The sequence below is a fragment of the Callithrix jacchus genome, chromosome 2 (assembly GCF_049354715.1).
Source record: "Callithrix jacchus isolate 240 chromosome 2, calJac240_pri, whole genome shotgun sequence".
In the NCBI taxonomy this organism is placed as follows: Eukaryota; Metazoa; Chordata; class Mammalia; order Primates; family Cebidae; genus Callithrix; species Callithrix jacchus.
The window spans coordinates 73466372-73493917 of record NC_133503.1 but is presented as its reverse complement, the minus strand read 5'-3'; the positions used below and the strand labels follow the sequence as shown (position 1 = coordinate 73493917).

Sequence of the window (27546 nt, the reverse complement as noted above, 5' to 3'; positions counted from 1 at the left end):
CACATATGTTAGACTAATCCTTGCATCCCAAAGGATCCTACTTTCTCCTTCACTTTTAAAGAATAATTTCATGGAATACAGGTTGATAGGGTGGCTTTCTTTTTCTTTTAACACTTTAAATATTTCACTCCACTCACTTGTTGTCTGCATGGTTTATGGCAAGAATTCTGATGTAATTCTTATCCTCGTTCCTCTACCAGTAGGGTGTCCCCCTCCACCCCACCTTCCTGTACCTCCTAGCTTCTTTCAAGGTTTTCCTATTTGTCTTTGGTTTTCTTCAATTTGATTATGATATACCTAAGTAAAGAGTTTGTTGTTGTTTATTCTACTTAGTATTTTCTGATCTTCCTGGATTTGTAGTTTGGTGTCTGACATTAATTGTGGGAAATTTGTAGCCATTACTACTTCAAATATTTCCTTTCTCTGTTTCTCCTCCTCCTCTTTTTTTTCTTTTTTTTTGAGACAGAGTCTTTCTCTGTTGCCCAGGTTGGAGTGCAGTGGTGCAAGCATGGCTCACTGCAGCCTGGACCTCCAGGGCTCAAGTGACCCTCCCAGCTTAGTCTCCAAAGTAGCTGGGACCACAGGCATGTGCCATCATGCCTGGCTATTTTCTTATTTTTACTTTTTGTAGAGACAGGCTCTCAGTATGTTTCCCAGGTTGGTCTCAGACTGAAGCAATCCTCCTGTCTCAAGCTCCCAAAGTGCTGGGATTACATCCATGAGCCATCATACCTGGTCCTGTTCTGGCTTTTTTCCCACTCTTTTCTTGTTGTATTTCAGTTTGGGAAGTTTCTATTAAGATATTCTCTGTAGAAAATTCTCTTTTGAGACATTCTTAAGTTCAGAGATTCTTTCCTCAGCCATACCCAGGCTACTAATAAGTCCATTAAAGGCATTCTGCATTTCTGTTATGGGGTTTTCATTTCTAGTGTGTTATTTTAAAAAATGTTTTAAAAATAGTTTTTGTAAATTCATTTTTTTCTATTTTTAAATAGAAACAAGGTCTCACTTTATTGCCCAGACTGGTCTTGAACTCCTGGGCTCAAGCATCCCAAAGTGTTGGTATTATAGGTGTGAGCCACGGTGGCTAGCCTCTTTTTATTTTACTCTTTCTCAGAGTTTAAATCTTTCTACTTACATTATCCATTGTTCTTTATATTGTTTGCTTTTTCCATTAACATCCTTAGCACATTGATCATACTTATTTTAAGTTCCTGGTCTGATAATTCCAAAATTATTGTCATATCTGAATCTGGTTCTCCTGCTTTCTGTTTCTCTTTAGATTTTCTCTTGCCCTTTAGCATGCCTTGTAAATTTTTGTTGAAAACCAGACATGATGTATGCGGTAATAAGAACTTAGATATATTGGCTTTAGGGAGTTGGTTGGTATTTATCTTGCTAGGAGAATTATGCTGTGTTTACTATTTGCTGTATCTGTAGATATCTGAGGCTTCAATTTCTTCTAGTGTTGCTTTTGCCTCCTCTGGAAAGCTTTCTGAAATAGTCTGAGCCTTGTAGTTCTCTCGCTGTGATTGATCCTCTGTTGCTGTACAGGGGTCCTGCTGCCATGGAGGTGTGGAGGGGAGTATTCTCTCATCTTGTGATTAGGTCTCAGTGGTGTGGGTCTCTGCTTTTGTTGTGTGACCTCCACAAGTGCTGCTCAGCTCCCCTCCCACTTAGATATGACAGGGTGGCTACAGGGGCTGGCATTGGCTCACTGACCTTCCCTGGGTCAGGTCAGGCTTTCGTCTAGACTCCCATGCATGCCGTCCTTTGTTATAGGGAACTGGAGGAGAACAGAATGCTCTGCTGCATTTCCAAATGGCTGCTTTTCCTCTATCCCAGCTGGATGCATGAAATTTCCCTCCAATCTTCACAGGGGGACCTTGTAGGGCTCCTGGAGATAAAACTCAAGAAAGTATGGGAGCCCTCAAGGCAAGGGTTTTTAACTCTAGCTGGTCCAGCCTCTGCCACCAGCAGCTGCTTTATTTCAGTCTAGTTGTTCCTACTTGTTCTGGCTTCTCCTCTTGGGCTTCTGCTCATGGTGAGCTGTGATTTCTCTGTATCAGCCTCTCTCTGTCCAGTTTTCAGGGCAGCAGTTTGCCCTGTGATCTAAGAGGAGCTATTGTTTTTTAGTTTGTTCAGTTTTCTTGTAAAGGTGGGAGTGATGCCACTGAGCTCTTCATATGGCAGAGGAAAAATCAGAAGTCTAGGCTGTCTTTTCACTGTGCCAGAGGTTCTCTCCCACGACTGCCAACAGAGAAACATAATTCCACTTCAGCATTTCCTCTCCACTGATCTTGCGTAGTTTCATTATTTCTGTCCATTCTCCTGCTTCTCCAACCTACTGAGAGCAACTTGTTCAGAAGGTGACATTTAAAAGCTGTGATCAGGCTTGGTGGCTCATGCCTGTAATCCCAGCACTTTGGGAGGCCGAGGTGGGTGGATCATGAGTTCATGAGTTCAAGGCCATGGTGAAACCCCATCTCTACTAAAAAATACAAAAATTAGCTTGGTGTGGTGGTGCACACTTGTGGTCCCAGCTACTTGGGAGGCTGAGGCAGGAGAATTGCTTGAACCCGGGAGGTAGAGGTTTCAGTGAGTCGAGATCATGCCCGTGCCTGGCAACAGAGCAAGACTGAAAAAAAAAAAAAATCTGTGGTCAGATACACTAAGTTCTGGTCCTACAATGAGCTCCCAGGTTAATAATAGTTGACAGTTGGGGCTCACCCTTCCAAAACCAGCCTCAGGCCCAACTAAGGCCCAGCCATTGCCAGTGCTGCCCAGCTCACCTGCTGCTTTCCTGTTTCCCAGTTCCAGGGCTCCCCCAGGGCCCCCGCTGACCAGCTCTTTTCCAAGGCCACACTCCACAGGAGGACTGGAGAACATCTCAGAGAGGCAGCTACAGGAGCCCCTGCATGGAGCCCTAGCAATTATGTGGTTTTGGACCTTTGTCTACAAAATCTTAGAATTATTACTGGGAAAGGAGGTGAGAGGTCCTCAGCCTGATGCAGACTGTGGCAGCCAGTACTCAGGGGTTCGCTGGCCAGAGGAGGAACCCCCTAAGTCTCATCAGTGTGGAGGACCCCCTGAGCCTTGGCCCCTGATGGACTGAGTTCTGGGCTTTGGAAGCAGCACAATTCACAGACACTACACTGCCTGGACCCAGGGTAGACAAAGATCCTGTGAAGGAAGAAGGAAGGAAGTGGAGTGGTTGGGCGGCCTGGCCCTGGGCTGCAGGTTCCAAACCAGAGACTCCCATCCTGGAGTCAGGGTGGAAGAGCACCAGCATTAGTAAGCTTGTAATAATTATTTTTAATTACTTTTGAAAATACTTATTTTTTAACCTTTAATAATCAGAAGAGTTATATTTGGAAGACTTTCTATATAAGTTTTTACTGATTTAAAATTTTTATTTATTTATTTCTTGATAGAGATTGGGTTTTGCTTTCTTGCCCAGGTAGTTCTTGAACTCCTGGCCTCAAGTGATCCTCCCACCTCAGCCTCCCAAAGTGTTAGGATTACGGCATGAGCCATAGTACCCAGCTTTATATCAATTATTAGATGTTAAAAACTGGAGGCTTAATTCTGGAAAGCATATCTTCACAGTGGTTTAAATGTGAAAAAAATATTTTTCAAAACAAAATTTTGCTTGTGTGAACACAGATTGATCCTAGTATCTGATGCTGTCACAGTCTTCAAGAGAAAAGAACAACCATTCACCATCTTTGGACATATCTGTTGAAACGCCTACTGCTGTGTGTGCAAGTGAACCCGCTTTTATGCTTGTGTTATTTTGCATTGACTGTTTATTTTTAATTTAAATAATTAGGCTTTGATCTTCATAACTTTTTATTTTATGGAATTGTCTGCACTGACCATAAAATATAAATAAATGAAATAAATGTGTGAAATAAAGTGGTCCAAAGAGGAGCTCATTTTTTGGGAGGGGTTGGGGTTGAAGTAGGCTAGGGAAGGAGTCACCATGGACCTGGGCATGATGCTTATGGGGAGAAGTGATTCCCTGCCCTCCATGGGGGTGAAGTAGGAGTACTTGCCACTTGCCAAGCTGCCCCTGAAAGAATCACATGGAACTTTGGGGGATGCCTGCAAGAAGAAGAGCTTTGTATCTTGTTCCAATGGGCTGGATGACCTACCCAGAGGAAGAGAAAACTGGGAGATGAAGCCCTTGGAGAGAGCCCACCTAACCCTCCCCAGTGCCAGCCTGTGTTTCCCATGGGTCAGATCACCTGGGAAGTGAGCCATGTTAAGCCACCTGGCTGCCTCCTTCCCAGACCAGGCTGTCTGCTGGGTGGGGAGTACGTGGGAGTGTCCTGGCACAAACGGCATGGAGCAGAGGTTAGGGGTTCAGCCAAAGCACAGCTGAAGGAACTGAGAAATAAGGAGGACTCAAGGAAGGTGTGGCTGCCTCATTTCCTTTTTAATTGCAAAAGCAATACATGCTTCCTGTAAAAATTTATGTGTGCCATAAAAATTTACAGTGCCATAGTACCCCATAGTATGAATAAACTATATCTGTTCCCCTAGTAGCAGGTAGATGGTTTTCAACTTCTGCATAGATACTGACACACTGAATATCTTATGTCTTTAGGTGTGAATGCAAATATTCCTGTAGAATAGGTACATTCCTGTTGAGTGGAATTGCTTGAGTCAAAGGATCTTCATATTTATAAATTGGTAGATATTACCAAAATTGACCCTGAAGTGTCTGTACCAATTTATAAGCCCACCAAAATGTGCAGGAATGCCCACTTCTTGGGGAATCATCATCTTCCCATGTAAGAGTCCCTGGTGAGCTGGGGATAACTTGATGCCCGCTTGGCTAAGGAGGCTTTTCCCCCTTTCTGCTGATGGCAGTGGCTGCTGCCAACATACCGGCAGCAGCAGGAAGGCATGGCTGGGGCTGCACACTCCATGGAGCTGATGGCAGCCCCACCCTTCTGATTTGGGACTGGAGTTCCTGATGCCCAAATGGCAGCTGCAGACCCAGGCCTCCTGCTCTATGGTGCAACCCCAGGAGGGCAAGGCTGCAGCTGTGGATCGGAGCCCCCCGCTATACTCTTGGGGGAGGTCTGGGAGCAGGCAGCATTTGCCTTCCTGCAGCTGCCCTGCTAGGCGCTGAAGCTACCCTCTTACCAACCAAACCCGGGCATCTCTGCAGCCTGAACCCTTGGGGGCCATAGGAAGAACCCTCCCACCCCCATCCCTGCAGGCTCTGGGGTGTCTGCCACCTTCCTAGGTATAGGACCTGGGTGTCTCTGCAGCCTGCACCCTCGGGGGCCTTAGGAAGGACCCCTCCCTTTCCCACTTCTGCCCCTGTAGTCTTGGAGGTGTCTGCTCCCACTTCCTGGCCTCTACTCGCTCCTGGCAACTGCTACAATGTTGGAGTAGAGTTTGGGCTAAGCTCTGGGGGTCTTGAATGACTGCAGGAGGCAGATGGAATCCTTGGCAGGAGGGGGCAGGTCCCCAGTAAAGGTCCCACTTTCAGGCCAGGGAGGGCCTTGAAGGCTGGGAGCTGGGCAGCCAGTCCTGCAGACCTGAGTGGGGACTCGTGGTGCCTCTTCTGGGCCCGCCCATGACCACACATGGACCAATTGGAATGCACTTCCTCCCCTCTAAGGTCCATAAAAGTCCCAGCACCAACCAGAGCAGGCCAGAGGACAACCAGAGGGCAGAGAGATTACTGGGCAGACGACCAGCTGGAGAGGGAGAGGAGTGCCCTCTCCATTGAGAACTGCAGAGACCTGCCAGCAGAGGGGAGCTACCCTCTCTGCTGAGAGCTTCCGAGACCTGCAGAGACATCTGAATGACTTGCCTGTGGAAAGGAGCTACCCTCTCCACGGCCTCCTCTCTGCTGAGAGCTGAACACTCCATGGGCAACCAGCCTACTGTGAGGAGCTACCCACTCCTCTGAGCTGTTCTAACACTAAATAAAACTCTTCTTCACACTTTATATATGATGCAGGACAGGCACAAGAACTTGGGCAAAGTACCATAGCCACAGAGGTTTCCAGCCGACATCCCAGAAAAATGAGCACCCCAGAGATCCCATAACGCTGCCACCTTTGTGAGCATCCCATCCTCAGGCAGGCTCCAGCAGCAAAAGCCTCCCAACCAGACTCAGCACTGGTGTATTCTGTACACTGGACCGGGATGCACACAAAAGTGCTGCATTCACCCTTTTCCTACTTTTGAGAGTTAGCTGCATGGAAAATGTGAACAGTAGGGAAAAGGACATACACCATGTGCTATTTGTAGACACGTGCCCAGGTTCACTTGCAAGAGGGAAATGAGTGTTTTTACTCTGCATGCTCCAGCCTTCTGGGCAGCCACCCCCATGGCCTTCATGTTTCATGAAATACGTACCTGAATGTCTCAGGTCTCTCTCAATTTTTGGCTTGGCTATTTTTGTTGTTGTTGTTAACAAGCCCCCAGCAGGTATTTACTTTCTCTTTTCAACATGGGCATAATGCTGAGACCAGCTTGGTCATGGACGCCCTAACCCAGGTGACGCTGTAGGAATTAAGAAACAGGAACAAAGATAGAGTGCAAAAGTGGGATCAGAATGGGATGTCAGGGCTGACAGCATTTCCCAGCTGAAAGCCCAGAGCCAACTCTGACCCATGTATTTTTTCTTTGTGAACAAGTGATTACTTTTAATAAGCAGGTGCTCAGTGTTTTTTCATAGAATAAATATAGACTACACGGGCAGATAGTGCCTGTTCACTACTAAAATAGAAATAAGCTGTAAAGCACTCTTTGCGAGTCAGCAATGGGGACAAGGTCATATTTCCTGTGTTTTGGGAACTGGTGTAAGTAGTGCATAACCAGTACATATTGCTTTCTATTCTAGCAGTTTTCTGCCTGGGGATGGCTCAGTGTTCCTTGCCATCACCTCTCAGCAAACAACATATACTCCAGCACATATGTCAAGACCTTCTCCCAACGGCATAACTGGTCGTCAACCTGGTGGTCAACTTCAGTTCTTTAGCTGAACCATCTCCCTTCTTGTGGGTCAAGGGCTTCCTGGAGAGCGGATGAGTTTGGACCTGTGCACTTTTAGCTGCTGTGCATTGGCCTGTGGGGATTCGGTGGACTTGTTCTGTCGTGTTGGATCCACAGAGACGCCAATGGTCTGGTCCACCTTCTTGTGAATGCCAGCTACCCTTAGCTCCTCCAAGCTGCAGCCCTGCATACTTTGGTGTGATGCCTCACTGTGACGCATCTAACTATGGGGCAGGATGGGCCCAGGCATGGGGCTTGGGACAGCTGGTTGAACCACATGGTCATGTGCAGCTGCCAGCCCTGTGGGAGTGGGGTTTAAAGATCATGCCATTCCAGCTGGGCCAACAGCTTGCCCATCATTTAATGTGAGCTGATGGCATCCTCTAATTATTTAAAAACAGTTTAAAATTGCTTTTTGTATTAGCTATATGCTTGCTTTTCTTATTTATCATATAAACACAGTCCTAAAGGAATAATGATTACAGTGGAGAGGAAACATATTTTTTTCTTTCTTTTTTTTCTATTTTTCCAGGCTTATTGGTCAAAGAGAGGAAATACATTTTTAAAACATTCATGAGTAAAAACCCAAAATATTTGCACACTAATACAAATGACACTAAAAAATAAAACCTCTGTTTTCTGAATATCACATATTAATAAGGGAATAGCTTTCTCTCAACAGGTGACCAAGAATATTTTCATAAGCTTAAAATGCAGTTATCTGAACTAATAGAGAAACAAATTACAATCCCCCTCTGGAACTGCGCAGTGGTGTCATGAGCTGGCGTCTCATGAGAGCTGATCAGAGGTATCTCTTCCTGCTATGGTCTGAATGTGTCCCTCTCCACCAGGCCCCACTCATATGTCGGAATCCTAGCACCCAAGGCAATGTAGTAGGAGGTGATTAGGTCATGAGGGTAGTGCCTTTATGATGGGATTAATGCCCATATAAAAACAGATGCTTATAAGCCAGTTAAGGTGGTTTATATAATCCAAGCACTTTGGGAGACCAAAGCAGGGAGATCATGAGGTCAAGAGATTGAGACCATCCTGGCCAACATGGTGAAACCCGGTCTCTGCTAAAAATACAAAAATTAGCTGGTCATGGTGGCATGCACCTGTAGTCCCAGCTACTTGAGAGGCTGAAGCAGGAGAATCGCTTAACCTGGGCGGTTGCTGTGAGCTGAGATCATGCCACTGCACTCCAGACTGGCAACAGAGCGAGACTCCATCTCAAAACAACAACAACAAAAAAAAAACAGACCCTGAGGAGGCCAGGTGAGGTGGCTCATGCCTGTAATCTCAGCACTTTCAGAGGCTGAGGTGGGTGGATCACTTGAGGCCAGGAGTTCAAGACCAGCCTGGGCAATATAGCAAGACCCTGTCTTAATTTAAAAAAAACTAAAAAACTAAAAACAGACCTTGGAGAATTCTCTTGCTCCCTGCCATGTGAGGATACAAGGCCAAGTCAGCCATTTGCAACGCAGAAGAGAACCCTCGCCAGCCCTGACTATGCTGGCACCCTGATCTTGGACTTCCAGTCTCCAAAACTGTGAGAAATAAATTTCTGTTGTTTATAAGCCACTCAGTGTATGCTATTTTATTACAGAAGCCAGAACTGACTAAGGCACTTTCCAAGTCTGCCCTCAGTGATATCACATCTTCAGCTTGAAATCAACCACAGTGGGAGTACGTGCACCAGGGAAATCGGCTCAGTATTTTTTTTCACAAAGCCAGTTATTAAACATTTATCAGACACCATTGTATTTATCATTCTCTCTCTCTCTCTCTGTTTATATTACTATATGTTTTAATGAGCCATATGAAAATAAGATATAAATATCGTAATCCTCAACTCCTTAATACATAAATGTGCATTTTCTTAAAACAAGGAATTTTTCTACATCAAAATCAGGAAATTAATTATCTAATCCACATACCTCTTTCAAAATGCCTTTCTCCTCCCCACAACAATCTCTCTCTCTCTCTCTCTTTCTCTCTCTCTCTCTCTCTCTCTTTCTCTCTCTCTCTCGTAGAGACAAGGTCTTGCTATGTTACCCAGGCTGGTCTAGAACTCCTTGATTCAAGCAATCACTCTAACTCAGCCTCAGAAAGTGCCTGGATTAGAGGCCTGAGCCACTTTATCTGGCCCAATAATGTTTTATATAGATTCAGGATCCCATCCAGGGTCACGTATTCCATTTAGTCATCCTGCTTCCTTAGTTTCCTTTAGTCTGAAGCAGTTCCTTAGTGTTGTCCTGTCTTTCATGACCTTGACATTTTTGAGGAGTACAGTCAGTTTGTCTGATGTTTCCTCCTGATTTACGCATTCTTGGGTGCAGGAATACCTCAAAGGTGATGCCCTTTGTTTTCTCCACTGCATTGTATCAGGAAGAACATGATGTAAACTGACTTCCCATCTAGCAATGTTAAGTTTTGTCATTTGGCTAAGGTGACATCTGCCAGCCTCCTCCACTGTAAAGTTCATTGTTAAGTGTTTTGTACTTATGAGTTAAGAAGTAATATTTTGAGACTCCTATTGTAGGGCAGAGCTTTCTCTTCTCTCCGTGAATTTGTGTATGTATGTATGTATATCAGTGGGGATATATACATATTTATGGATTCCTATTTTATTCAGGGGTTCATAATCCATACTGACATCGAAGTTCATTCGACTTGGCTCTTCTGTCCAATCAACTTCCTTATTTTCTGATATTGAAGGCTCTTCCTATAATTCTCTGCCCTAGCCTTGGAGTCAACCATTTCTCCAAGGAAACTTTGTTTCTTTTCCTGAAAATGGTACTAAAAACTAAGTTCTGGATGCTAGGTGTGCCCACTGGTACTGAGGCATTGTTGTTGCTAAGCCTTCAAAGAAGACAGAGCTGGGAATGATCTGCATGCATACACACATCTATCTGTGTGTCCATGTGTGTGCGTGCATTCCATATCTCCACATACAGTAAAACCCAGGGGTTCACATTGATACTTCTCACATCAGTCCATCTCAGAGTTACTCTCATCCTTTCCTTTTCACTTTCTGTATTTTTGTATTTCCCTTCACTGATAGAGAAACCTGACTCTCAGCACACTTAGTAAATTGTTTTATTTTCATAGCTCTCTCTTGTGTGTAACCAAACTTCTGGGCCTGTGGGGCAAAAGCTCCACCCCAGAGGTTCCCCCACCCCATCCATTCCCATTCTGGTACCAAAGGCCCTGGTGAAAAGCCAGTCCCCATGAAAAGAAAAAGAAACGGAGAGGGAAAGAAGGAAGAAGGGGAAAGACCAGTTAGAAAGCTTGGTTGCAGGCTCATCTCCCTTCTTCACTCCCCCTCCCAACCAAAATGGACAAGGAAAGCTCCGCCTGGATTAAGGGAAGGGGTGGGAGCCATATTCATTTACTCTGAAACAATGCCCTAAGATATTGTCCAGCAATTTCATTATAGTTCCTTTCAAATGAATGATTTTGAAGATGAGTATTTTTTCAAAAACAGCTTTCTCTCTTTATTACAGAACCAATACATGAACATTACTGAACATTAAAAAAAATACAAGGAAGACTTTAAAAAATACAATTGCCATTTCCCCATCCATACATAATCACTTCGCTTTTTGGTGTATCCTTCTCCCCACTACCCAACTCTTTTAGTTTGAAAAATTTCAAACAGCAAGCCTGCACTGACAGTACAATGAACATCTGTCGACTAGTCACCTAGATTCACCAAGTGTTGTCATTTTGCTACATTTGACTTGTCTCCTTTCTACATATTCTTATGTTTTATATTTTTCTACTTAAGTCATTGGAGATTCAGTGGCAGGCCCTGTGGTAATTTATATCTAAAAACTTCAGTATGTTTACTAAGAACAAGAATATTATCCTACAGTACAAATGTCTCACTCAGAAAATGAAGCCAGGTGCAGTGCCTCATGCCAGCACTTTGGGAGGCCCAGGTAGGAGGATGGCTTGAGCCCAGGAGTTTGAAACCAGCCTGGGAACAAAGTGAGACCCTGTCTCTACAACAGATTTTAAATTATCTGGGCATGGTGTTGTGTGCTGAGGTGGGAGGATCACTTGGGCCTAGGAGGTTGAGGCTGCACTCCAGCCTGCGTGACAGAGAGAGACTCTTGGGGCAGGGGGTGAAGAACACTTCCCCAGTGATATCTTGTTCCTGTTTCATTTTCCCCAGTTGTGAAACTGATAATGTCCTTGGTCCCATCATTGGTGATGTTAAATTAAATCACTTGGATGAGCTGGTAGATTTCTCTGGTAGATTTTACCCTTTCAAATTTATAAGTAGTGTGAAAGATTACTGCTTACATACCTGTTCTCCAAAAGACACCAATAATTAGATTTCACCTCTTTAAAAAAAATCTTCCTGTTTCTTCTTTTTAAAAAGAATTTGAATATCAGCAAGAACTCATGGATTATGTTTTGAATGTTAAAATCTCTCCTGTCATTATTCATCCTGATATTCAGATTGTCCCTCAATTGGCCAGTGAGGCCCCTTCAGCCTGGCTCTTCTACCCTCTTGCCATGTTCCCTTCATTTTTCGAGCACTTACTTTGCCTTACCACACACAATGAATGCTCCAGGCTCATCTTGAAATTTTTGCCCCGGCAACAGAAGCAGCAGTTCCTCCAACTTCATTTTAATGGGAAATGATGTTTAAAACTAGGATCTGAGCCTTACTTAGGGTGAACTTGTTGCTTACTATTGCGTCTTGACCTTTTTAGAGCTAGCAACCATATACAAAAAATATAAAACTATACAAATTAACGAATCCCTCTACTGCAGTTTCCAAAGGTTTCTCTCTTCTTTCTTCCATGCTGCCTTTTCCACCACCTCCCAGCGGGGCACCCCGGCTCTCAGCGATGTGGATGTATTTGTACTCATTCACTCAGTCCTACAATCCACAAATAAGCTTTGGACTTGTCTCCATTCCTTGAAGAAAATCTCATTACACATACACATCTATGTAGGCAAAGGTCCCTCTCTTTGTCCCACTCGGTGACATTTTGCTGACATTTTGGCCTGTGCACCTGCTCAGTTTTGAGGAAGCAGGAGAGCAAAACGCTGGCCTGGGATCCAGGGAGCCTCCTGGGTTCAGCCCTGCGGCCACAAGGGCGCCTCACCACGGGTCCAGGGAGGAGTCTGCGGGCTCATAAGGCTGTAGCCAAGTGTCACTGTCGTTCTCTTCGGGGACGCACGTCCCTTTAAGCGGCAGGGGGCAGATGGTCAGGGGATCCGGGTGTTCCCCGCCGTCGTGGGCCCTGGGCCTGAAGTACGCACAGAGTGCGCCAGAGAAGGTGTCGTGGAAGGTGAAGATGTGGGAGCCGTCGGACACGTTGAAGAAGGACAGCTTTCCCGCCTGGTAGTCCAGGAAGACGCCCACGCGCCGCGGAGGCACGCGCAGGGTGAGCGCGACGCGGCGCGGGGCCAGGACAAAGTACTCGCAGCCGTTCCACAGCCCCAAGACCCAGTAGCCGGCCGCCGGGCTCAGGCGCATGGGCCGCGAGCGCGGCACTGCGGCCAGGCAGGCGCCCAGCAACCAGCGGCTGCTGCAGCCCACTTGCACCTCCCAGTAGTGGCGGCCCGCGGAGAAGCGCTGGAGGCTCAGCACGCACTTCTGCTCTGAGAACCCCTGCGGGTCGCTGAGCGCGGGGCTTGGCGGCGCGCCGCGGGAAAACACACTCTTGCCGTCCTCCGACACTTCCAGGCTGGGGTGCGCTGAGGTTGGATCCAGAGTCACGTCCACTGCGCAGAGCCACAGCGTTAGTGACTGCCCAGGATGGTCTGGGCCCCGTCTGTGTCTTCCTCAAGGCAGATAAACCTCTAGGTTCTCTTGGTGGAATAATCAGTGAAATGAAACCCTCACTCCTACCCTCACCCTCAGCCCTGCAAGCCCCCTCCCCAGGACTGAAGTGGTGTGTGTAAGTCACTCCTGAGTGTTTGACAGTGACAAGGAATCCTGTCCTTTCCTGAACTGGAAGGTCCCTGAATTCCATACCAGAGATAGCAAAGGAGGTAGGTTAGCGGGGAGTGAACCATGTCCCATCAAGGCGAAGGACCTATGGGCTGGTTCTAGTTCCTGCTTATGTGACCTTAAGATAATCAGAGAGCACTGGGCAGAGTTTCACAGAAATTTTTGGATTTTTTTTTTTTTTAGTATACAGTCTTTCAGAAAAGTTTTTTCTTTTTAGGATTTTAAAAGGACCTTTGAGATCATCTAGTCCAGTGCCCCACACTTCAATACCCCATCCCATTTGACAGATGGGAACCTAGGGGACCTTTTCTGTCAGAGGATCTGGGAGGTTCCTTACAGACTCTGCACTCTCACCTGCAGATAGCCCCAAGCCAGATGGAAATAAACCTAGTGAAACCCAGAGGAACTATGTGTCTGGGAGCTCACCCGTGTGTGTGTGTGTGTGTGTGTGTGTGTGCGCGCGCGCGCGTGCATACATGGGTGTGCATGCAAGCACACATGTATGTGCATACGCATGCAGGCTTATGTGTCATGTGGTGTGTTTGCAAGTGTGCTTGTGTGTCTGTGTGTGCAGGCCCCATACTTGGCCCCTAGAAAGCCCCATCCTCTAATCTCAGATCTCTCCGCCTCCCTTCTGTTTAAGATCCAGCCAACCAAAGACACAAATCAGTTTCCTGGCTTCAGTTACCTGCATATTTTTGGGCTGCTCTCCACTCTGAAACAAAACAGAGAAGGGGAAAAAAGCTCAGAAATCTCAGTCAGTAACTTTGGAACCTTAACAAAGGTGCCAGATGCATGAGGGAGGCCTGCAGATAGAATGACCCTATTCCCACCATGAAAACTGGTTTGAATCCAGACTGGTTTTGGGTTCACCATGTATTTTCCTGAGACTGTAAGATTCAGTAGAGGACTCTGTCATTGATAGATGAAACCAGAGCTACATGCAGGCTGAAATTCTGCTGGTAAAAGCAGGAGAATGGAGTGTGTAGGTAGAGAGACTCTATAAGCAGCCTGGATGCCCTGAGAGACAAAAATGGAGCCTGAGCTTCTGCCTCTGACTGGCCAGGCTCTGCCCAAGAGGCCCAGCTGAGCCTGACATCTTGGGCATCTCAAGATGCCCTCTAGATGCCCTGTCTTTTCCTGACATACCTCCTTTCTTAATGTGAACCAATCTGAGTGGATTTCTGTTGTGTTTTATCTTGTTCTGTTTTGCAACAAAGATATCACCAAATCACAAAAGCAAAAGTAACACAAGACATTCTCAGAGTTCCATATATTTACAGCAAGGCTTTGCTGCCCCTGCCCCGGTTTTGCATCAGAATAACTGGTGAAGCTTTAAGCACAATAGCTCTTGTGTGGAATATCTCAATTTTACAAACGTTGATTTTCCCTAACTTTATGTATAAGTTCAAAGCAATCCCATGTAAAACTGCTTTTGGATTCTTTGGGGAGGTTTATGAATTTATCCTAAAATTTATATTTTAAAAAGGTTCATTCACCCTAAAAAGGAAGTGGAAATGGAGAAGGAAAACTTGTACTTTCAGATACTACAAAAGCCATAGTAGTAAAAACAGTGATGCAATCGGCAGCCAATGGACAAACTCAGAGAGAGATGGGAATGCAATATGCATCAAAGGTGGTTCCCCACATCAATGGCACCCCCAGAATGGTGTAGTAAATGGCATTGATAAGCCCAACTCACTATATGGAGAAAAATCACAGGACTCTCACCCAGCACCTCATAAAATGGCAAATTTTAGATGGATTAAAGATGCAGATATAACATAAAGATAGTAGAAAGGTTTTTGTAGTTACATAAATAAAACAAATAGAAGAAAGTGTAAGAGAATATCTTTGTGACCTAAGTTGAGGAAGGTCTTCTTCAACAAAACTTCAAAAACACAAACCATAGGGTAAAAAGTTGATGGATTACATTTTATCAAAATTAATAATTTCTTTTCAATAAGGGGAACTACGGACAAAGCTAATGGCAGATGGCACGACAGAAGAAGGAATTCACAATGTTTACCCACAAGGGATTAATACACACACACACACACACACACACATGCACACACACACACACACACACAATATTCCTGTTTATAATAAAAGACAGCAATCCTACAAGAAAAATGGGTTAATGATATGAACTGGCAATTTTCAGTAGAGGAAGCCCCCAAAGCCAAGTAGCATGCATACAGATGCTCAAACTTTTCAGCATTCAGAGGTGTGCAAACCTAAAGTACAATGAGGCATCACTTATCCTCATTAATTGGCAACCTTAGAAAACTGGCTCACATGAGATGTGAGCAACGGAACCTCCCTGCATGGCTGGTGGCAGGATGATGACACTGTCTTCACAATATCCCACTACCCCACTTAGTGAACATACCCACCATGGGCCAGCAATCCCCCTCCTGGTTATATACCCCAGAGAAATCTCCACACAGGGCCATAAGGAAATTATGCATTCTGTGTTGTGGAGTTAGAGGCAGCCTGGATACCTACTCCAGGAGGGTGGCTGGCTAAAATGAAGTGCTCCATGGTAAGGAGGAGAACCAGACTGAATGCACACAAGTGGCAGCAATAGATATTAAAGCATGATGATGCATGAGAAAAGCAAGGAACAGCACAGAGCCATGAATGTCACTTACATGAACTAAGATGCATATGAATAAATCAATATCCATATTTTGCAAGAATATATACAAAATATACACATTAGAATGTCTGCATTATGGGTGAACAGAGGGAGCTGTGCAGAGACATATTTACATGTACAACACACGCATCCCAGAACCATGGACATCTTGGAGGATGGACACCAAGAGTCGACGTAACTCTGATATGTAACCAGGACTAGAACTAGTGGTTTGCTTTACACTTAGTCTTCAGGACAGAGTATAACCTCTACCCAGTGACATAGATTAATACATGCTGTGTGAGGCTGTGGATTGCAATCAGAATGATAAGCCTGATTAGTTAATCAGGGTGAGCTGGACTGGGGTGCCCAGATATAAATGAGGAACAGTCAGAGAGAGATGGATTCCACTCACCAGCCTGGCCTTCAGCCCGTCTCCAGTCTGAAACAGCCAAGGGAAAACAAGAAATTAACACATCAGGACTTCAAGCTTCCCTACTCACACATCACATATTGCACCCACCCTGTCACCTCTCTATCTCCTCCCCTCTCTCCTGCTACCCACACAGTCAGCAGAGGTCCTGCCTGGGCATCATACCTGGTTGGAAGATGAGAAGATATAGGGAGAACCAGATGCAAAAATATGAAAGAGAGGGAATAGTTCAAAGAGGGGTCACTTACCAAGCTCTGTCTGAAGCTTCTCTGCAAGCAGAACACACAAAGGAAACATCAGCCTGCAGATGGGTGGAACCATCTTCCTAGGAAGAGCTTCCCTAATCTTAAACCATTGTTAAACACAGTTTCATCTTTGCCTCTTTATTGTCCTAAAAAAGGAGGACCATCTGCAGGACTTTAAGCCTGATCTTATATTATTTCAAAGGTGGAAATCTGCACAGGGCCTAGAAGGGGAACCAGACCTTAGTACTGACATACCCTTCCCAGGGTTCAGCTTTTCTTTCTGCCTGAAATCACAAGCTTCCTGGGGAAGACCTCCTTAATAAGTCCAGGCACTGAGCACAGCCTATGTGACCCTCAGGGTCACTTACTGGGTACATTATTTAAAGGACTGGAAGGATATCACACCCAATTATTTCCCCTAACCAAATACCAAGGACTCCAACATTTTGTTACTAGAAATGCATTCCTTTGATCTGTCCACCCAATGTCAAGTTCTTTCAAAAGTAAATGCTCCTGGGACAGCATTCAGATTACAGTGTTATGACTTATAATTCAGACTATAGTGTTAATGGCTTATTAGGGCTATATTTTTTCCTTCCCCTTGAAGGACTACGGAGACTGCAAGACAAGCTTCCCCAACCTTATAGTCTCATCTGAATTGCCCCCAAACCCCAACACCATGGTGGCCTTTTCCTCCATTCCCCCTTCTTTGGGTTCATCACTATCCTCTCCTCTGTACAAAGACACATATCCCATGGTTTCAAGTTTCTGAGTCCCTCTGGGGAGAAAAGTGAATCTGAGAAATTATTCCTACTTTGTGCAAATTAAAGGTGCCACCCTTCCTAGTGGCATTTGCATTAAAAAGAGAAGGATATTCTAGGAAGATGAACCAGAGAAAGTAAATGTTTATGATGGAATTTTAACAGAATTGTCTAATTTGCAGGGGAGGAGCTGGCCTGGTCTGTCCAGAGGGTCTCAGGCAGCTGTACAGTGGCAGGCAGCCATCATGTCAGCCCTTAGCAAGTGGAGAGCTAGAGTCTCCCAGGGATGGTTTAGAATTAGATAGTTGCCAGCTGATCCCGTCCAAAGGGAGCCCCTCCTCCCACTGCACAGGCACAGGGATACACCCCACTGGCTGACAGGCAGCACTGTGGCCCCACACCCAGAACTTACCCAGCTCCACAGTGAGTTTCCCTGAAGAAAAATAAAAAAAAGAGGAAAGTCTCTCAGGTTGGGGAATGAGGCAGATGGATGAACACTGAGGCCTCACCTCTGATGTGTGCACTCCCGTCCCCGGTGGTCTGGGGGCCCACGATGGGCTGGACAGTGAGGCTCCAAGCAAGGGATGGGGAAGTGCCCACCCCCTGCCCCATCCCACGGCTCCCCTGCTCCATAGGAGGGTGACCAAGCGCCCTCCCTTCTGCTAGTGTGAAAATAAATGTTGGAACCTTCCAAATTTATTTTGCCCAGGGGAAACATTGAGCACTGGTCACAAAACACAGGCTGTTTTCCCTGGTGCCTGATCGCGGCTTCCTGACCTTGTGTTGAGGTGTTATGCATCAACCTGACTCCTCCTGGGCTTTACGAAAACCCTAGATGAAATGACGCTGGCAGCAGGCCCTGGAGGCTGTTCCCTCTGTACAGTGGAACGTTAAGCAAGCCGTGAGGGTGTAATCAATAGTAGCCAGTCAACCCTGACATCTGCATGCTAGCCTCTGTTCGGAAAATGTAACTCTGTTCAGCACCTCCTCTTTTGCAGATATGAACGATCTTCCCTTTCCCCACCGCGGACGCTGATGAGCTTTCCGGGATGGCCGCCCTGACACCTTGCGCTGGAATAAATCCTTGTAACGGGATCCCGGGCCTTTGGATTAAGGTAGGTTGGCACTTAGGGAGGTGGGCGCAGGACGCCCTGCTCCCTGCTCACCTTGTCTCTTCTCGGCCTGCTTCTTCAGCTTTTCTGAAAGGAAAACGGGAGGGGGAGGGCTGAGTGTGCGGCCCCTGCTCCTTCCAGGCCCCCTTCCCGGGCCACGTCCCGAAAGGAGGCGCCTCCGTGGCCCCTAGGGTCCAGGACCGGCCGGGTGCCCCTCCCCGCCCCTCTGCTCCCGAGCACAGCCCAAGCCGGTACCTTGGCGTCTCCGCTGCTTCTGGAGGAGGCCCAGCGCCAGCGCCACGAGGACAGCCAGCAGCGGCGGCAGCACCGCCATGGTCCCCACGAAAGCGCTCTTCCACCGGGAGCCTCCGGGTAAAAACACATCTGGAAAACACCCCACAGGGGCGGTCTCGATTTAGGCGCCACTAAACAGTGAAAGACCAGACCAGCCTGCCCTCGAGTGACCTCTGGCTGGGCGGGGAAGCTGCCGGGCCCACCGCAGCCGTCTATGAAACTGGCGTGCGAGTGGCTGCCAGTAGCTCTGGAGGTGGGAGCCAGGGCCGCGCGGGCGGGAGGGCGTTCAGCCGAGTGGGCGGCTGCGCGCAGCAGGGTGAACAGGGGTCCGGAGGTAGCCGGCGCCCCAGCCCCGCCCGCGGCTTCTGCGGCCACAACGCTGCCCTCCCTCGGCTTCTCCCCACTACTGCCCCGCGTCCGAAGGCAGGAGGATCCCAGGGGCTTGGGCTGGCTTTGGGAGCCCAGTGGGAGCCTGCTATGTACCCGCACTGTCCAATCCACAAGGCGTTCGGCTTCTACCTTGGCTCTCACCACGCTTTTGGAAGAAGTGAAAACGAAGCCAAGTGCGCGCAGCCTTGTAGCTCCCACCTCCCTCCGGGCTCCCCAGGGAGGACCCGCCCCCAGGCTAGACGTGGCCTAGGGCAGCGCCCACCGGATTGCACCAGTCGTGGCAGGGATGCGCCGAACCCACTGGCCCTTCACAAACTCTGTGGCAGTTTTAATAGAGTAACTTTCTGTGTCATCTAATTATTAGAAAATGGTGCTTTTATCTCAGATCTTTAAAAACTATTCTTTTTTTAAATTATAGTAAAATATACCTAACAACATTTCCCATCTTAACCATTTCTAAGTGTAGTTTCAGTGGCTCTAAGTGCATTCACCATGTCCTGCAGCCATCGCCACTGCCCAGCTCCAGAAGTTTTTTCCTCTTTTAAAACTAAAAATCAGCTGGGCACGGTAGCTTATGCGTGTAATCCCAGTACTTTGGGAGGCCGAGACAGGCGGATCACCTGAGGTTGGGAGTTCAAGACCAGCCTGATCAACAGGGAGAAATCCCGTCTCTACTAAAAATGCAAAATTGGCCGAGCGTGGTGGCACATCCCAGCTATTCAGGAGGATGAGGCAGGAGAATTGCTTGAACCCGGGAGGCGGAGGTTGTGGTGAGCCAAGAGTACACCATTACACTCCAGTCTGGGTAACAAGAGCGAAACTCCATCTCAAGAAAAAGCAAACAAACAAACAAAACAAAACCTGTAACTCAGTATTCAATAAACAGTAATTCCTCTTCCCATCCCCAAGCCCTGGCACCTTCCATTCCATATACTCTCCATCCCTATGGATTTGACTCCTCTAGGTAATCTCACATCAGTGGAAACAGACAGCATTTGTTCTTTTGTGTCTGGCTTGTAAGTGACATCAGTGGACTTTGGTTTTTAACTTTGTTTTTCTAGCTGTGCATTTTTACTGTATGGTACAAAAACATTGGGTCACAATGGATTGGACCTCACAACAGATGGTGTGTGAAGCACTGGCCTGGGTCAAGAGTAAGGGCTCAGGGCAGGCTGTCTCTCTGAGCCGTGACTTTCCCTCTCACCTGTTCTGCCAGCCACAGACAGCTTTCCCTCTCACGTCCCTGGCTTTGTGGTTCCTGCCACCAGAATGCCTTCCCAAAAGTATCAGTGTGAATCTTGCCATTTATAAAGAGGTCTGTGCATGCAAACATTTACCCATCTAAAAATGTATATATAAACTTGTTTAATATGTTTCATAATAAATATAAATAATATAAATTGAGATTTATATTAAACACTAAAAAGAAAACATTGGGTTTTTCCTGGTGCAAAAGGGAAACTCCCTCCTCTTCCCCTCTCTTTGTTCATTTGCCTTAGAAAATGTGTTAATTCTTTACAACCCAAGAATGATTTTCTTAAGGGCCACTTGTTTGAAATGTAAACATAAAAGAGAGAGCACTGCCGTGGTGATTCCTGTCTCGTGGGAGTTTAGCTTAGGTGCATTCCTCCAAGTTGCAACTACAGGCTTGCCACAGACATATCACATGCTTAATTTTTCCTTTGGTTAAAGACAGTTAGCTAACACAGATGGCCATCCCGATTCCCAGGGGATTTAGAACTGTGTGTGATAAATGGTGTTGCCAAGTCCTCCTACTTGAAGACAAGTTATCATTTAACTTGAGAACATGTATGCATTGGCCTGTATCTGACCAACTATATCAAAGGGTGAGGTTTTTTTTCTGTTATAATAAAATAGCTACTGATTTGGACTCATATGAAAAATGGCCTGTAGGTTGGGTTTGTCCTCAAAACGCCAAAAAAAAAAAAAAAATAGAACTATGAATATGAAACCCTTCAGTGGCTGCCTCATAATAAGACTTTAATAATGACCTTGCCTTCAGCTGGCTGCCCACACGCTCACTTCCCGGACAAGCCTTTTGTAATCTATGGACATGCCCCGCTACTTTCAGCCTGCTTCATTTTTCTCTACAGCACCTACCACCTACTAACGTGATGTGACAGGACACACTCCTTTTGCTTATTCTCTGTATCCCCCACTGGAATGAGGACTGGGATCACATTGTGGAAACTAAACAAATACTGTTTGGGAGATCGCATTAGGAATCTATAAGCTCCCATGATGCATCTGAGGAGTGGAGTTGATGAGTTTTAGTGTACAGCCTTAGGCACAGAAATGTGGGCTCTCTGGGGCCTCCCTCACTGGCGGTTTGGGTAGTAGTGTTCTTAGTGTGTTCGTAATATCCAAGTTGCTGACTTCTCAGGTGCCAAGGCCAACACATCCTATATACAGACAGGCCCAGTACCATTGTGACTTTATAGACTGCCTTTGGGCCAATGCATATGTAGATGTGAGGAGTAGGAAGATAGGTGTGAGCTCACAACAACTGACCTGCTATCTGGACCACATACTCTTTCTTCTGGCTCAAGAGGAGATTCTGGATGGAGAGGGTCACATTGCTGAGGGCTCCCTCTCGGACAATGACAGACGTTTCCAGACTGAACAGGCCCTGGGAATCCTGGACGATGGCTTCAAACTCTGGAGGCAGGCACTGTCCCTGGTGGTTTCTCCACTGAGCATTAGGCTTGGGGTACCAGCCACTGGATCTGAGCCTCAGCTGAATGCCTCCTTCCTTGGAGCCCTCAAGGGAGAAGTGAGGTTCTGAGCCCTGCCCTGGTGGAGGCAGGAGGAGTGGGAACAATCAGGTTCCTTCTGAGAAATCCATGCATAAAGTTCATGCCATTGTTCACCACTTGTAGTCACCATAAAGCATCATGGTCTGTGACTGCTATTAAGACACATGTGGGCTTGAAGCTCCCCACCCCTGGACTGGAAATGACAGTCTGAATCAGTGGTAGCATGTGGGGACACTAATGCCCCTAAGGGACATTTGGAAATGGGAAGGGGATCATTAGGTGTGGAAGGGCTACTAGCATTTAATCATATTATGCAAGGGACAGTTTCCCTAAAATGTAGAATAGCACCACCATGAATTCTAATACATTAGAATTGTGACTCTTCTCTCCCTCATGAATCCCCGCAAGAGCTCCAGTGCCTGCATTATACACATTCCTTTATCTCTCCATCCTTGTGGGACTGACATTGTTTTGAATATGCAAAACATTAATGTGGTTTAAATGCCAATGCTGTATAGAAATGTATATCAGGAAAAAAAGCTCCATCCTCTCCCTGCCATCACACCTCACCCTAGGTAAGTAACCAATTTCATTAATTTCTAGTTTATCCTTCCTATGTTTCTTTTTGCAATGTGTCTCCTTATTTCTTACACATGAAAGTATAGATTATTGAACCTTACATTTTGCTTTTCTCTCTTAACAATACTAGAAATCACTCTGCCTCCATCGAGAGACCTCTTTGTCATATTTTTCAGCCACATAATATTCGTAAATAGGTCATACTCAGCTTTTATGCATGCTTGGACATTTAGGTGGTTTCCACTATTTTGCAATTCTTTTCCAAAAGCTTTACAAAGATTAAACTCATACATATGCTTTTTTCATATTGGAGGTATTGGAGGTGGAATAAGTTCCTGGAGGTGAGATTCCTGTGTCAGAGGATAGACACACAGCTAGTCCTCTTAAGTATTGTCAAATTCCCCTGTCCTGGAGCTTCCCAAGTTCAAATTCTACTAATACAGTACAAGAGAGCTTGCTTCTCAATAGTTCTATCAACAGTACATGGAAGAACTTTTAAAGTTTTGCTAGTCTGACAGTTTCAAAAATTCCATTTTGATGTAGCTTTGATTTCCCTTTCATTGTGAGTAATTTTTTTACTCATTATATATATACATATATACATGTATATACATTTTTACTCATTATATATACATATATATTTGTATGTATATATATAGTGTATATATATACACTAAATAAATATATATATTTTTATATATAGTGTATATATATACATATATATTTGTATGTATATATATATATATATAGAGAGAGAGAGAGAGAGAGTAAAAATATATATATATATATTTCAAGACAGATTGTCACATACGCTGGAGTGCAGTGGCACAATCACAGCTCACTGCAGCCAGATCCTTCCATTTCACCCTCCTGAGTAGCTGGGACTACAGGCACACACCACTACACCTGGCTAAGAGATGGGGTCTCCCTATGTTGTCTGGGCTTGTCTCAAACCCTGGAGCTCATGTGATCTGCTTGCCTTGACCTACCAAAGTGCTAGGATTACAGGCTTGAGCCACTGTGCCCAGCTTTTTTCATAAGTTTAAGGGCTATTTGTGTATTTTTTGGTGAACTGATAGTTTTAAAAAATTGAATTTTGTTTTGTTTGTTCATCTGAGAATGGACCTATCCATCAACTTTAATGTTTTTCAAAAATTAGCATCATTCTTACGTACTCTGTGACTCTACCTCTACTTGGGCAAAGCAACTGTATCTCCCTCTGCCCTACGGGGCCTTAGGACACTCCACGCACCTGCTACCTCCAGCTCCCAGATAGCTTCGCCGGAGAAGTTGTCGGAGAGGAAGCGACAGCCATACATGCCCTCATCAGAGGGGATGATGCTGTGAAGCTGCAGGGCCACACTGCCATCGGTAATGTCATCCTTGACCAACTTGGTCCTGTTCCGGAATGCCTCCATCTGCCTGCCCAGGAGCTCCTGCTGCTCCCAGTACAGGTGCACCACATTTGAGGTGTGGCTCCGAAACCAGCGGATCTCCATGTGTTGTGCATCCAGGTAGGGCCATAGGTGGCACGAGAACTCCACCTCCTCCCCGACGAGGGCCAAAATGGGATCCGCAGGGCCTACCACTGTGATCTTTTCTAGGATAAGAAGTCAGAACAGGAAAAAGCAGCCCTCACCCAATTTTAAAAAAAGTTTATCACACCCCATTACAGCTGAGGCATCTACAGCAAGTCATGCAAACAAAAAAGGCAAGATACTCTACAGGACAACCGGCCTGGATCCTTGAACAATTAAGTTTTATGAAAAAATGTAAGTACGTGATTAAATGAATACACAGGTGACATCACAACCAGATTTGTGGTGCTGAGCTGGTAATGGTTCGATCCAACCAGGTACAAATGTTATTTTGGGGACAATTATGTAAATATGACCAAGGCATTAAGTAAAATGAAATCTTTGATCAAAACAGCAAGTTCCCCCCAAAAAAAAATCTGTACACTATCTTCTTGAGTAAAAATCATATGTATTTGTATAAATGTGCAGAGAAAAATATCTGAGACACCAGAGTGTTTGTGGTGATAATTTCTGCATGATAAGAATAGGTATTTTCTTATTTTTGCTTGTCTGATTTTCCAAGTTTAAAAAATAATTCACATGTGCAGCTTCTACAAAGGGTATCAAAAATCATCTATGAGGGTTCCCTGCTCCACAGGTTTTCTTATAAAAAGGCCAACCAAATCCTTCCTTTGAGACTTATTTGCTGGGTCGTTCATTTGATCCCCTCCTCTTTGAAGGCTTCTTCATGGGGCCTCTGTGCTCCCTTTGGTCTGGCCTGTTTTCTGCAGTTCTCATGAGAGTTGCTGCTCCTGCGCAGTTCTTCCTCATGCACAGTTCCCTGCCACCCCCACAGGCACTCACTCTTCTCTCTGGCCTCTGTACCTCCCCTCTCCTTTCTTTCCAAGTATAGCTAAAACCCCATCCCAAAGCTCTCCTGTCATGGACCCTCCCTGTCCTGCACTTGGCTCGCTCTTTCTCTCTTCCTTTGCTCACACTATTTTAGGCTTCTCATTGCCCACTAAGTGAACATCCAATACCTTTTCTACAAGTTTCCCTCTTCAGGTTCTCTCCAGCTATCTCTCTCCACACACCAATGTCTGGCTATTTCCCTGGGCACACCTTGCCCTAACTTATCCCTCATCTGTCATCTTCCTGCAGAATGTGCATCCTGCAAGCCTCTGCTCACACAGTATTCCCTCTCTATGGCTTTCCTCAGCTTTCCAGGAACAAATCATTGCTCTTAGCTGTGCTCCTAATGTCTTTGATGCTACATCCACCACCAATGCCCTTGACCGCAGACTGCTGAAGACCAGGGCTATGCTTCAGTCACCCTGGTATTCCTGGTTTCCAGTCCAGAGAATTACAAAATCACTTTTGAATTGTTAGTTTACACCCTCTGTTGGCTGCATCTTTCATGAGAGAAGTGTTGCAAGGGGTGGAGTTAAAAAATGTCTATTAACGGTTCAGCACAAACACAGGCCAGTGAGTTTCCCGGCACCCTCTTGCTCTGCTCCCTGTGATGCCTGTGGATTTCAGAGTGCTGAGAAGTGTGCAAGAGGTGTTGGGGGCTAGAGAGATGGTGGAAGAACACTACAGGCTGGATAATGCTCAGGGGTAGTGGCTCTTTAACAACCAGGATGGAAGACTTTTTTGAATTTTAGTATCTGGCATGACCTGGTACTCTATTCTAAGATCTTAGCCCTGGGGAGCACCTGACGGGAGGTGCTTCTGTCTTGGCTGGCTGGGCTGCAGAGATACGATACCTGGGTTCGGCTCCCCAGGCCGAAGGAGGAGGAGGTGCATGAATAAGACAAGACTGCTGGTCAGAGATACTGGCTTCAAGGAGTCCAGGGAGACTGGGAAATCCACCATCTTTATCAGCAGCTGGAGCCACCTGAAGAGGGACAAAAAGGTGTTGGAGTGATGTGCAGAGGTGGGGGAAGCTGGAGCTCAGTCCATCAGACCTGAAGTCTGTTGTGACCGCAGTTCTTTTTGTCTTATTCTCAAATTCCTTACAAGCCTCAGTGCTTGGCTTCTCTTACACCATGGCTGGATGTGAGAGCTGCTTCTAATTTTTCCAGAGGACACTGTTAATGGAATCCCTGGCCTTGCTCAGGTGCACAGAGCTGCAAGGGGACAAGGCCGAAGGATCCCAGAGGAAGCAGCTTCTGAGCTGCTTATTGTTTAGAGCCAGGAATAGAGCCACACAATGTGTGGGGGTTCAGTGCCCCCCTTTTCTGGGATTAGCAACTTTCCTCAAACAAAGGGAAATCTCTGAAGATCTCAGATGCATTGTCATTCTTCCCGCCTCACAGCCACCAACCCAACCTTTGTCCCATTTCCCTTTGGTCTGGAACATTGAGTCCACCAAACAGCAGGACAAACACAGAGTCTGCTCTCTCAGAAGTGGAGTGCATGTGGTAGCTACTCGCCAGCCCCAACAACTTCCTGGGACACTTTCCTCCAGGCCCGGCACCTCAGGTTGTACCTTCAGGAGGTCAGCTGGTAATTGTTCCTGTGTCCATAGTGTAATAACCTACCCTGGGCTAGTATAACTGACTCCATTCTGGCTGTAAACTCCAACCTGGCTTCCCCCTCCTTACCACAGCCCCTTTGGGTGCATAACTGGGTCATGCTGCATTTAGAAGCATCGAAGGTACTGTTCTTAACACTTGTAACCATTGTAACTGCATCCTGCTTGGCATACCTCCCCACTGCTATTGTAAGAAAAGTTTCCCTTTGATCATTGTGTAGAAGGAGCCTGATTGCCTCCCTTCTTGGTAATTGTATGGAAACTACCTGTGCCTGCAGCCCCTTCCTCTAACCTGCTTTTCTGCTTCTGTAAAATTCTGCTTCAGCTAGGCTCTCCCTCCCCTACCTAAATCAAGGTATAAAAGATAATCAGTGCTGCAATGAACATTCGTGCAGCACTGTTTACAATAGCAAAGACCTGGAATCAACCCAAATGCCCATTGATAATAGACTGGATTGGAAAAATGTGGCACATATACACCACGGAATATTATGCAGCAATCAGAAATGATGAGTTTGTGTCGTCTGTAGGGACATGGATGAATCTGGAGAACATCATCCTCAGCAAACTGACACAAGAACAGAAAATGAAACACCGCATATTCTCACTCATAGGCGGGTGATGAAAAATGAGAACACATGGACACAGAAAGGGGAGTACTAAACACTGGGGTCTATTGGGGGGAAAAGGGGAGGGCCAGTGGGAGGGGGAGGTGGGGAGGGATAGCCTGGGGAGAAATGCCAAATGTGGGTGAAGGGGAGAAGGAAAGCAAAGCACACTGCCATGTGTGTACCTACGCAACTGTCTTGCATGCTCTGCTCATGTACCCCAAAACCTAAAATCCAATAAAAAATTAAAAAATATATATATATAATCAGGCCCCTTCCTCAGGGCTGAAAGAATTTTGAGCATTAGCCATCTCTAGGTTGCTGGCAAATCAAAAAAGAACTCTTAATTTGGAACTCAGAGCAAACTCGAGCGTGGTGCATTCCTTCTAATTCACTTGGTTACAACAATAGCATCTTTGGGGCCACGGTGATGGAGTCATCCCATCTAGCCTCCCCTTCCCCATCTGTGACCCAGGAGGCCCAGACCCAGTCCAGACAAGGGCTGCCCTCTCACTCCTGATGCTCTGCTCCCTTGCCCCACTAATGACTCATGGTCAGAGAGTGTGTTGTAGCCAGTGAGTCTCTGGAGATACACAAAACTCTCCATATTTCTCTTGCATTTAGTTGTGCAAGATTTTGTGCAG

General features: G+C 46.1%; 1 protein-coding gene across 4 annotated transcripts in view; it reads right to left on the bottom strand.

Annotated features, from left to right (window-relative positions):
- Positions 1 to 10501: 10501 nt before the first annotated feature.
- Positions 10502 to 27546, bottom strand: part of BTNL9 (butyrophilin like 9) — a 52935-nt gene continuing 35890 nt past the window's right edge. For 2 of the 4 annotated variants that reach the window (XM_035290824.3, XM_002744476.5), the window contains exons 2-11: positions 25525 to 25655; positions 23494 to 23841; positions 21418 to 21699; positions 18457 to 18585; positions 18256 to 18288; positions 17502 to 17522; positions 16332 to 16352; positions 16066 to 16092; positions 13695 to 13721; positions 10502 to 12777 (exon numbers count right to left, since the gene is read on the bottom strand). In XM_035290824.3, the coding sequence (XP_035146715.2) occupies positions 12152 to 12777; positions 13695 to 13721; positions 16066 to 16092; positions 16332 to 16352; positions 17502 to 17522; positions 18256 to 18288; positions 18457 to 18585; positions 21418 to 21699; positions 23494 to 23841; positions 25525 to 25633 (1623 nt within the window). In that variant the 5' untranslated portion in view covers positions 25634 to 25655 and the 3' untranslated portion in view covers positions 10502 to 12151. The remainder of the gene's footprint in view (positions 12778 to 13694; positions 13722 to 16065; positions 16093 to 16331; positions 16353 to 17501; positions 17523 to 18255; positions 18289 to 18456; positions 18586 to 21417; positions 21700 to 23493; positions 23842 to 25524; positions 25656 to 27546) is intronic. The other 2 variants (XM_078365807.1, XM_035290825.2) reach the window with 1 other exon arrangement.